The sequence below is a fragment of the Lissotriton helveticus genome, chromosome 8 (genome assembly GCF_964261635.1).
Source record: "Lissotriton helveticus chromosome 8, aLisHel1.1, whole genome shotgun sequence".
NCBI lineage: Eukaryota > Metazoa > Chordata > Amphibia > Caudata > Salamandridae > Lissotriton > Lissotriton helveticus.
The window spans coordinates 1,453,195,569-1,453,208,068 of NC_136069.1; the positions used below are offsets into that span (position 1 = coordinate 1,453,195,569).

Genomic DNA, 12,500 nt, shown 5'->3' on the forward strand with positions numbered 1-12,500 from the left:
TTGCACCTTTTAATCATTTTTTTGAATACCTTGTTTTTACAACTGTCCTGCATTGTTTCACTTTTGGGCAAAGAGATGCTTGGAGGTAAGCGCTTCAGCGTTACCATGGGGAATCAGCATAAAATGGCATCTGGTGTGTGGACGCATCATTAGCATTGCGCACAACCGAACAGAGGGGAATTCTTTGTTTTGCTGCTAAACAGGAGGGAGAGTGGGGAATTGTGGACTGTCGCACCTTTTAATAATTATTTAAAAAAAATCTTGTTTATAAAACTGTACTGCACTGTTCCACTTTTGAGCAAGGAGATGCTTGGAGGTCAGCACTCCAGCTTTATCACGGGAAATCGGCATATAATGGCATCCAGTGTGTGGACAATCAGAGGGCTCGCCGTTGGCACACCAAAGGTGTGTCAAAGGCAAGCCTGACTGCGCCAGCCCATGTCCGAACAGGTCCAAGGGCCAGGAACCCCGGTTCTTCACTAGTAAGTGAAATATCTAATTTTTCCTCACAACTCCTAGCCCTGTGAGAGGCCTTAAATGATAGTCGGCTCTATTCCATAGATTTGCTTAAAGGAGAAACAATATGTAAACACTGCTCCTCGCCCCTCTCATGGTTGACTAATCCTAAGCCCCAGATAAATGAGAAAGGTAAGTGGCACATCTATCCTATTAAGTGTAGTTCACTGCCCTGCCACAAGTTAGAACTCTTTGCCTTCTTAGGGGACAAAAAACACAGATGCAGTATTTCTTATCAAAACATAGCTCCATGCTGACTCAGGGCCTGATTTGGTTGAAGCCTTGCCCCCTCATAACACTGGATATTATATTTACTGTTTAGATCGAGAAAATAAGAAGGGAGGAGGTATTGCGATCATTCTTAAAGACGAATTTAGTTCTCAAATCTAGTGAGGTGAGTTTTAAATTAGATTAGTGAGCTTCACCAGTAAAGACTCCTCAAATCAGTATAACTAGACCTATTTTAAATTACTTCCTTCCACCACACATTCCTCCCGGCCCACACCTCATCATACAGCAAACTTAAAAGATCTCTCGCAAAGATCCCTTTCGCGGGTGCCCATGGAGCATTGCAGCACCCGTCCAATGAGGAGCATGCTCAGATGATGATGACCTTTCGGGGTGTATGAGGGCACTTGCTCCTATTGGAGCTTATTCCACTGACCTGAAAACCTACTATTTTTCAATTTGTCATTTTTCCTATATTTTTGCAAGGAACTGCACACTCCTAAATTACAGTTATGACCAAAGGGAGCATGTGTGCTGTACTTAGCTAAAAGCTCCTGGTTCCTCTTGTTTGAAGAAACTTTTAAATGTTCAAGACCCATTACCAATAATTTGATTAGATCATTTCATGATCCTGCTTACTCTGGACACTCCTTACTTGCCTCCTAATTGTCAAATAGTCACTTTGCCCAAATTGCTAATTGAATACTGGATACAAGCCCACATTGAGTCAAGACCTAGCTTAGGTCTAGATCCTAGTATAGCAAGCGAGAACATTTCCTAGTGGATTATATCCACCCTTGATTAAGTTATCCCTCAAACAGTCTAAACCAGAAGAGTGAAAGACACATCTGCACCCTGGTATACCACCAACCTCCAGGAACTTAAAAAGAAATGTAAAAAAACCAAAAGGTTCTGGAGAAGAGATTATTGGGAGACAAGCAAACAAAAGTATTGAGAAACCATTAGAGTGTATCATGATGAAATAAAAAAAAGCCCAAGCATCATATTTCAAGGAAAAAAATAACGGTGCTGTGAACTCCTCGCGTAAAATGTTTAGTATAGTTAACTTTCTATCAGAGCCCTCCTCTATGGGGCTTTCTCCTGAACCCTCACCTTTCCGCTGTAACGACCTTGCTAGATTTTTACAGAATAAAATTCCCAACACAGAGAGAGTCTTTCAAACGTCCATGGATATCAACAATAGAAGTTATACGTAAGACTTGCAGAGTTTAAACCATCCTTTGCTAAGTGTCTTTGCCCCCTGAAATCAGATAGCTTTTTAGAAATCCTGAGTAAAATTAAATCCGCCTCCCCCAAAGATACTGTCCCACCATGTATCTTAGCTAAAGTAGCCGGTTAGATACTTCCGACCTGCCTGGAATTGGCTAACCTCTCTTTGACTTTGATTAGTCCCTCTGTCATGGAAACATGCTGTGGTCAAAGCACTATTAAAGAAGTCTAATTTGGATCCTCTCGTCTTAGGAAATGATCATCCAATCTCACTGCTTCCTGGGGGTGTCTCTTTGTCTGTATTCCTTGAAAAGTATGATATCCTCCATCGCACATAGACAGGATTTCGACCCTACCATGGCTCAGAAACTGTCCTCCTGGCAGTGGTAGAAGAAGCCAGGAAACTGCTAGACCAAGGAGGCTCAGCAGCCACCATCCTTCTAGATCCCAGCTCAGGTTTTGATACAGTGATTCACAACATTCTTGCTGAAAGATTACAGAATGCTGGAATTTCGGGACTGCCCTGGCCTGGCTGAGATCTTTCTTGGAAAACAGGTCTTTTCAGGTTTTCTATGGACATCATATATCTTTTCCTTAGAATGTGGTATACCCTAGGGATTGTATCTGAGCCCTACTCTTTTTAATATCTATATGAGGTTACTTGCAGATGTTGTCCATCCCTTTGAGATATTGATAGTCTCATATGCAGATGACACCTAATTGGTCTTCTCTGTCTGGCAAAGCCAGGCCTCCCCTCACCCCCCGCATTAGGCAGCTGTCTTGAAAAGTTGCGGGATGGATACACAGCTCATGCCTTGATTAAACTGAGGTAAATCAGAGCTCATGATTCTTGGCAAAAATATAATTTCCTCACCGAATCTGAGCTGGCCTAGATGTCTGAGCCCCCTTTCCATTCCCAAAACAACCATAAAGAGTCTAGGTATGTGGCTGGACAAATCCTTTTCTTTCAACATTCAGGCAGCAAAGCTTGCTGCCATATTATTATTATTTGCATCTTGTATAGTGCATGGTTACTCGCACTGGATTCCATCAAGGCTGCGCTCATTAAGAGAGTACTGGGCGGAGTATTACTAAGGGGTGACATTTTTCCTAAACAGCAAAGTTTTAAGATGTTTCCTAAAAGTTGATTCTGACGTCTCCAGTCTGAGGTGTAAAGGCAGTGAATTCCACTGCTTGGCAGCCAGGTGCCTGAAGGAGATGCCACCAAAGCATTTTCTATTGTATTTAGGAATGCTAAGTCCAGTTCCAGCCGACCTCAGGCAGCACGTGGGTTGGTACGAATGTATCATAGGACGGAAATATTTCGGGCCTTTGCCCTGTGGGCATCACACAGGGCTTTGAAGGAGATCAACTCCTCAATAGGGAGCCAGTGGAAAGTTTCCAGGGCACGGCCAGTGGGCCCAAATCTCTGGATATTTAACAGCATCTGAGATACCGCCTTTTGCACCTGTTGGAGCATTTATATGCTCCTTTTACATGCCCCCAGATAGTGAACATTACAGTAGTCAAATCTGGACGTCACCAGGGCCTGGATTGCCTTCTTTTTGGCACAGTCTAGGATGAGCCTTAGGATTTTCTTAAGCATTTCTAGAATCCAGAAACAGGTACCTGTGAGGACGGAGATTTGATCTGAAAAGGATAATGTGGAGTCGAACCAAACCTCAAGATTTTTGACTTCGTGGCTCAGAGATCCTAACATACTGGGACACCAACTCGAGAACCGGATGGAAGGTTGTCTCCCTACCACTAAAATATCCGTTATACTGGCCATTAGTCTGAGGCTGCTATGTTTCATCCAGTTTGCCATGTTCTCTAGGCAAAGCTTGAAATCCTCTGCCGCTTGGTGGTTGTCCAGGTCAGGATGAGGATCAGCTGTGTGCCATCTGCATATGACACTGTCTGCACCTCATGCTTGTCCAGAAGGTCTGCCAGTGGTCGCATATACGAATTGAAAAGGGCTGGCTCAGTGCTGAGCCTTGAGGCATGCCCTGTTTCAGATGCTCAGTGGACGAAACAGAGGATTGAAGAGTAATTTGGAAGGCACGATCCTCCAGAAAGCTTGCTAGCCAGCCCAGTGCAGTGCTGCCTACCCCTGAGTGGTGTAATCTGTCAAATAAAAAACCGTGAGAGACCTTACCAAATGTGGCGCTTAGGTCAAGCATGACTAGGGCCGCCATTTGACCTTCATTAGCAATTTTTGCAGGGTTGAGTCCAGAGCAAGCAGAGGTGCCGATTCAGTGCTAAAGGAAGGTCTAAATCCAGACTGTGTCTCAAGGAGGAGATCCTTTTCCTCCACAAACTGCATTAGTTGCTGATTGACAAATTTCTCCTCAATTTCTGCAAGGTAGGGTAGTAAAGAGATGGGTCTTAGATCTTCAGGCAATAGTGGGTCTAGGTTAGGCTTTTTGAGTAGAGGGATAACCATGGCATGTTTCCACTCTTTCGGGACTACGCCAGAGTGAAACGACAATTTGAGCAACTTCGTTAGCACTGGTACAATGGCAGCTGTGCCCTGGTCCAGAATCGTTGGTGATGCAGGGTCTAAAGGAGACCTGATTTAACTTTGAGCATTAGGCTGTACGTATCAGTCTCTGTGATAGTTTTCAGATTAAGAAGCTTACCCGGGGCATCTGGTCGCGTGCAGGTAGAAAATGACGTTTTGAAGGTCCTATCACTCTCAGGAAAGGAAATATAGATGTTATTGGCCTTGTCCAGAAAGGACTGTGCAATCTGCTCACAACGGTCAGTTGAAGGAGGAATTGCCGCTGCGGTGTATTCCAAGGAGGTTAGAGACTTAATTATTTGGAAAAGTTCCCTAGTTGAATTTTTCGAATGTTCAATTTGTAGGGCATAGTAGTTTGCACGGACATGCCTGAGATCTTTGTGTCTACTTCTTTAAGGCTGCAAGGTACGTGAGTTTATGATGTTCATTGTACTCTTTACGCCATGTGCATTCTAACCTTTTGCAGGACCTCTTTGTTTCTTCCCCTCTACAGCTCAAGGGGTTTGATCCACCCCTTGAGCTGTGTGTGGCCGATGATGGATAGACTTCAAAAGTAGGTCTATTAGAATTTAGGACCCGAGTAAAAGAGGTGGGGTGATCTGGACCCATTTACGCGAACCAAATGGGATCAAGTGGTGGTCTGACCATGCCACCGGGTTGGATTTGGCCACTGCTAAAAAGCGTTAGTAAAGATAGGGTCCTGAATATGGCCCAGAGCATGTGTGGGGGTGTTGACCAATTGGGAAAGTTGGAGTAAGCTCAAATATTCCATAAGATTTTTCGTGGTCGGGCAGTTCTTGTTGTATATATGTATATTAAGGTCACCTAAAACTATAAAGTTTGCGTATCAAATTGCATAATCTGGAGTCATGCCTGCTAAACTATTTACAAAAGTCACAGCTGGGCCGGAGGGCGATAAATTAAAAACCCTGCTAACGTGAATTGACTAATCAGGGTTAAGCTGAAAAAGGCTGCCTCTGAATTAGTGATCTGCTTCAGCTGGCAATGCAGACAGCATTCAAAAACGATTGAATATGTTATGGTCTACGAAAAATGTTCCGAGGTTGGTGGTGCAGGCCATTATTCTCTCCCACCTGGACTACAGCAATTCTCTCTACCTAGGAAAACTACAGGTGGTACAGCATTCTGCTGCTCAAATTCTATTTAACCTACCTTGACACCAATCCGCCCGACAAGCCCCCTTCATTGGCTTCCGGTGGCTGAAAGGATAACATTTAAATCTCTCTGTTGCCGGTAGGGCACTCCTTGATAAAAAGCCTTCAATCTCCCATACTTTGCTATCTCCTTATCTCTCTTGGAGAATCTTGCAAACCCCCATGGCCCATCTAGCCTCAGTACCTGAGGTCAGAAAGGAGAGATGCGGAGGGCGCTCTTTTCGCCTACAATGCTGCTAAGCTTTGGAATAGCCTTCAGTTCCCCCTGAGATCAGCCAAAAAAGAACTTCCTTCTCGAAAGCTATTAAAAACATGGCTTTTCCAGAATAGATCCTCTTAAATTCCTCCATTGGGTCTGTTTCGCAATATCAGCGATGGGCTGCCTAAGGGTAGCTATGCACTTAACAAGTGCCATATAGAATAGAATCGAAAAGCACACATACATAGGGAAAAGCCTTAAAGCATATATTTGTGCTTCAGAGAACACACACCCTTGAACTCTAGCACAAGGGTGTATGCGATGGCGCATGGCTTCCAAAAGGGCACGAACACATGAGGAGAGACATATTTGCCATATCTTATCAATATGGTGCATTTTGTCTCTCTTCCTCTGATGCATGGCGTGCACCAACTTTGGTGCAGCATTGCCTTATGTCAAAGAATAGTAAGTCACTACCTGTCACTTCATTTTCACATGTGCTTACACAAAATGTTCTCACACATATACTTACTCTCTCTCAATTAAACACACTCTCACCCACAAGCATGCATACAACATACATTTAAAACACATTTTACTTACCATAGTGGTAACCATAGATCCTAAGTGTGCTCCATTTTTTATTACACTAATAGTGAATAATATTCTATTATTCGCTATTAGTATGATGAAAAACAGGCAGGCAATAAGGAATGCAGAGCTGCCCCCCTCTCCCCCTGTGATCATGGTTTCGATTTTGTCCCCTCTGAGGGGAAACGGCCACTACGACGCGGCCGTTTCCACGAATACATTAACCACGCATGCATTACAACACATGCGTGGTTACCACGAAAGCCTTTACCACGCATACCTTTACTACGAGGTATGTAGTAAAGGCATATGTGGTAAAGGTTCAAATAAAAAAAGGGGCCCCCCAAAAAAAACCTCACCTGAAATCACGTCAGAATGTGCAGGCAATCGGAGTCGTTTAAGAGGAAACGGAAAGAAACTTCCGCTTCCTCTTAACGACGTACGACGTCACCACGGAAGAATTCGAGGAAAAGGTTATGCATTGAAATACCATTCCATTGTAACGCATGCGTGGTAAAGGCATGCGTTGCAACGGAATGCGTTGTAAGAACATACAACCCCCTCTGAGTTTAGTCAGGGCTCGAGTTGAGAGTAGATGTGGGTGGGCTCCATCTAGCCTCAATTTGCAGGCGGGGAAGGGTCTTATCAGATTTCAGCTTCAACAATAACAAAAGCCGAAATTATTGGGCCATTAGGCCTCTTTTTGTTGGAGTACCCTGGCTCGGAGCTATCGGGAGTCTTACACAATATGCAATGGAGGGGTAACAAAGACTCACATCGTTTCACTTCACAGGTACTTAAGAGAGAAATGCATTTGACTTTGTTCTGTCCCTGTGTATAAGAGATATGCATACATTGTAAGAATGTCAGATGTGTTGGTATTTACACAAATAACAATTTAAATACCACTATTTTGTTTTATTTTTTATAGAGCTTTAGCACTACTCAGCCTAAAACAGGGTGTCAGAGCGCTTTACATCACACGTACAGATTAAACATTGACAATAAATCAGTTGTGTGTACATCAATATAAAGGATGTCTTACGTAAGACAGTGAGGGTGACAAGTTGTTGGAGCCACAAGTCCTTCATACCCCTCTGTGCTATTTTAGAGGGATTACAATTTATGAACTGCAAGTAAGAAAAGGATCTCTGCCTTAAAAGCAGTAACCCACTTACCCATATACATAAAATAAAAATCTACCATCTGCATGTTACATAATGGAGACATAATAACCCTCTATGCTACATTGATTCAAAACTAAGACTGGGCAAAACACAGATCTCTCCAGCAAATGCGTTATCCTCCAAAGATATCTTACTAGTATTATTATTCCCTAAGATTTAGCTGACACACAAAGATCTCTGCAGCAGGTGTCTTAACCCGATAAGATATTTTAAAATACAGACATTGCAACCAATTAAGCAGAACATGTTTACTGACACGTTTCTCTTTTGTGGCAGGGTTTTAAAAAAAACATTTATAAGTTGAAGCCAAGATTCTGCATCAGGGTTGGGTCAATATTTTGGCACAACCCCAAAGCAAAATGTAATTTTCTAAATATTGTATTGCTCTCAAATGTACTTATGATAGACATGCTAAATATATGTGAGGTCTTAAGTTCTGATGCCTCTTCCTGTGAGGTCATGGGTTGTGATGCCACTTCCTGTGAAGCCACATGCAATGTCATGCACTGTGATGTGATGCCGTGTGATGTTACTCCCTGTGGTGTCACTTCCTGTGATGTTACGTGTTGTGATGTCACACTCAATCTGCCTAACTTGCTGAGTCCCCCCCACTTCTTTCATTTAGAACTTGAGCCCTGAGTCTAGAGATAACAAAAGCTGTGACAGGGATTCCAAGGGGCAAACCAGTGGTCACTCAGGAGACCCCTGGAGACTCCTAAATGATGTCCATGCTCTTAAGATTTTTGCCTATCTTGTCAATTTCCAGAGAACAGAGAATCATCCACCACGGCTTTTAGCTTGTATGTAAAAATTTCATCACATCACCCCATTGGCCGATGATAAAAAAAGGTAAGGCCTCAATTCACGAATTAGGGCCTCAGCTACAGTAAGGTGGATGGGACCGCTAGTTGCAGGGGTGACAGAGGTCGGTCTCCATACGATCTTTTGAGCAGTGCTTTTGTTATCTAGAGTTTGCAACTTTGTGGTGAGAAATGTTTGCAGAAAGTGATTTTGCTGATACGGAGGAAGCACTTTCAGTGAAATTGCTCCATGTCAGCAGCAAGCCAATTTGCAGCGCAGCTCTGCATCACTTTTTTGTAAATGAGGCCCGGAATACTTGGAAACAGGGCCTCATTTACAATGAAGCTGCACTACCAGAGCATCAGTTTTAGTGACGCTTTTGTGGTGCAATGGCCTGCTCCATATTTACCAGGCAGCACTAAACCACTTTGCATGGCTTAATGTGGCCTTGTAAATATTGTCCCTCTTAACATAGTTTTCTGCATTAAAGGGGCGTGTAATTGGTGTTGCTGTGGGCATTACCAGCAACACCCAAGGTGTTTTGACACTGCCCCAGATTTAGGAGGAATCGTAACTCTGAGGCAACGCCAAAAACGTATGCCTCCCCAGGGGAGGTGTAAGGGAGGCACAACAAGGAGAAATGCCTTTATTTCCCCTCTTTTTCCTTTTTCAATGTGTGCTGCATTCTGCAGGACACATAGAAAAAGTGAAAAGCCTCTGGTGATTGTTTTTGTGCGGGAAGGTCTCCCTTCCTGCACAAAAAGGTGCCTGCATTGGCGCAAGGCAGCCCATTATGCGTAACCCTCGCGGGTAACTCTGCTCCACCAGCAGTTTGCAGAGATTTGCCTGCTCCGTTGAGAACGTGGAGGTAGGAAAAGCTTTGCCTCCGTGGTGGAGCAGAGTTAGCTACTCCCTCCCCCCCAAATTCTTTAAAAATGATAAAAGAAGGCACTTATCTGTGTTTCTGCCGCATCCCCTGCCAGGCCGCTCCCCTTCCTGCTCCTCTCGCATCCTTCTTCATTGAAAGAAACACTAGGTTGTACATCTTGCGAGTGCGCATACGAGGAAGCGGTGCAAAGCGTAGCTCCACAGAGTTTCAAAAAAACTCTGTGGAGCTACGCTTTGCACCGCTTCCTCGTACGCATAGAGGCACTACGCCAGCTCCGCACATCCTTAATTGTGCGACAGCGCAGAGATAAAGGACAGGAAAGCATTGCATCTGATAGATACTGCACATTCCTGCCTGTTTCTTATGCTGTAGGGCAGCACCGCTGGACGGACTGCGGCGCTGCCCTGCGGCAAAATCATGTATATAAGGCACAGGTTTGCATGCTGTATGATAACCTATATATTTACAATACTAATTGTGACACTAAAATGACAGAAATATAAGGTGAAAACTTACGTTTTGTTTCAATGAACATTTCAGAAAGGAGCTGATAGCCAGGCTGGATCAAGCAGAAAAAGAAAATGTTGACGGAGCACATATTGCCTTGGAGTATGAAGAGCTGACAGAGGAGAACCAGGCATTGTACCTGGCCCATTCCAGGTGTAAAGAACAACTAGAAAAACTCAGAATACAGTATCAGAAGAGACAGGGGTCTTCATAGCTTTCCACTGATAGGGCTCCTCCTAGCTTTCCACTGACAGTTGCTGAAAACCATCAAGAAAGAACATTGAATTTCCATTTGAGGTTGTCTACAACAGACAGAATCCAAAAACAATATATTTTACTACAGAAATATGTAACAATTGATGCATGATTTAATACTGTGGGGCCACATTTGTAAACCACTGAACACAGGTTTGATCATTCTAATCAGGTACACTACACTTTCCACCATTGGAAATGATTGCATCACAATCTTCACAAGACCATACTCATGTCGGATTGTACAACTTTTGGCCAATGTTAATGGTATATTATAGAATGGCTATTTTATGGTATGTTATGTCCTACGCTGTCCACTATGCTATCAGCACAGCTCAGAATATTATTTGAGTAGGTCAGCAAACATGAAATAAACAAACCAATGGAATGGAAAAGTATTGAATATCTGAGAATGAATCCTACCGATGGCAGGTAGCAGTCTCAAGGGCACTAGATTCAAAACTCTACAGTGCCTCTGTGTGTATTAAAGCACTTTTTTTTAAGGATGGGTGCTTGAACATGTCCCCTGTCAGGTAAAACATTCCGAAATTCTTACAATTTATAAAAGAATACGGATTGTGGCTGGCAATAGATTTTATTGTAAAACTGGGTTTTATTCAGGTTACTTGAGTAAATTTTGAAGCCAACCAGCTGATAATAGTTTTTTTTCAGTTTAGTGAAAGCACCTCATAAATTTCAATAGTCACTGAAATGATTAAAATTCCTACTTAAGTTAAAGTTGAAAAAAACTCATGAAATATATTAAATGCAAATTCACACTGAGATACCATTGTGTCAGGAGGGTTAATCGATCACGAGTAATTTTCAGCCTAGTGTCTGCTTGGAACATGATCCCTTTAAAAAATGTTGTCTAACACGATCTGAGGACCCGGGGGCATTCAGAAATGAAGTAAACATTGAACTAAAGTACACTTTAAAGATATGAAATGGGAGGTAAAATGGCCAAAGATGGTGTCAAGTTAACCACTTCAGAAACTTTGTTTCTACAGAATCTTCATGATTTATCCTGTTTTAAGACTTATTTTGAATAGGAAAACCGGAAGGCTGGCAAATAAATGTTGCTAAAAAGTTAGTCATTTAAGAACACATTATTTATTTTGTATGTCTCTTGCAGGCTGCCGGCAATGTGGAGGATATTTAATAACTTGATGAAGTAAGACCTGAACGATAGGGTGCTTAGCACACGTTCGCTATGTATTTACTTAAACACTGTTAAAGTCTTTGTTGTAATAAAATTTTTGTCCAATGACACTTTTTCCAATAAAATTGGACCTTTTAAAACCAAGGTGTGTTATAAGAAAACTATTTAGAAGTTCTGAAGCAAACCACGGATGAGCATGGTTTATCTGTGTTTTGAATGCCGATTTGTTCATGGAACCCCCTTCAGCTTGTAGAATCACTGATTGGTTGGAAAGCAGCCTCACTGTCCCCATCCCACTGTGTGATGAGTGCGGGGCCGCCGCCTCCACAAAGAGAAGGGGCAGCAACCCAACATTCCAGGAACCTCGGATGCCTTCCCTCCGCCCGCCGAGATCTCCTCAGTAGCCCGGTAAGTTTAACTTTCCTTTTTTAAAAAAAAGATTAGTGCATGTGTTAATGTTTGTGTGTGTATGAATGTATGTATATTAGTGTGTGTGTGCTGTGAAAGGTTTGTGCAAGTGTATGTGCTTGTGAATGGAGGGTGGATGTGTGCTTGTGAATGTATGGGTGTAAGTGAGTGAGTGTGTATGTAGATGGGTGAGTTTATGTATGTGTGTGTGGCCCGCCCATCCCCCGCCTGCTTAAATTACCGGCAACTATTGCTTGTGAGGCAAAAAGGAGAACAGTCTCATACCAACTAAGCTCTTTGTTATCTCAGCCACTGAGTAGTTTTTGACCACTTCAAGATGAATGACATTCATTTTTAAGGGATACATTTCTTTCAAGCATCTGGATGGTCAGGCTGAACCTGGAGAATGCCTACATTTCCTGCAAAGGTCACCAGCCTTTCCTGAAAATCCAATGTGAGGTGTGGCAGTTCCACTCCATGTCATTTGGTCTTCCCTCTCCCCATTGGTGTTTCACCACCGTTCTGCATGCTAAGGTAGTCCACCTTCACTCCAGGATATTCACCTCATCATTATCTACCTGGATAACATCCTTCAGTGTCCACCAACTTGGCTCACCACTGAATCTGAATGTCCCCACTATGTTCTTCTTCTGACTGCTGATAGATTATAAACGTCTCCCCCCCCCCTCTTTCCTCTGTTGCAGCTTTTTCTGACTCACCCTTCTCCTTCTAGGTCATCGGTTACTTTTCTCTTTCATGCCTGCTTCCCTAGTATCCACATTTTCTTCACCCTCAGGTGATGGATACTTTCTAATGCCTTTCTTTTAA

At 43.0% G+C, this 12,500-nt stretch overlaps 1 protein-coding gene across 2 annotated transcripts in view; it reads left to right on the top strand.

The window, feature by feature from the left end:
* The window catches only part of MAP3K7CL (MAP3K7 C-terminal like), a 177,051-nt gene extending 165,643 nt beyond the window's left edge, over positions 1–11,408 (top strand). For both annotated transcript variants that reach the window (XM_078658385.1, XM_078658386.1), the window contains exon 5: positions 9,881–11,408. In XM_078658385.1, coding sequence (XP_078514511.1) covers positions 9,881–10,061 — 181 coding nt within the window. In that variant the 3' untranslated portion in view covers positions 10,062–11,408. The remainder of the gene's footprint in view (positions 1–9,880) is intronic.
* Positions 11,409–12,500: the final 1,092 nt, after the last annotated feature.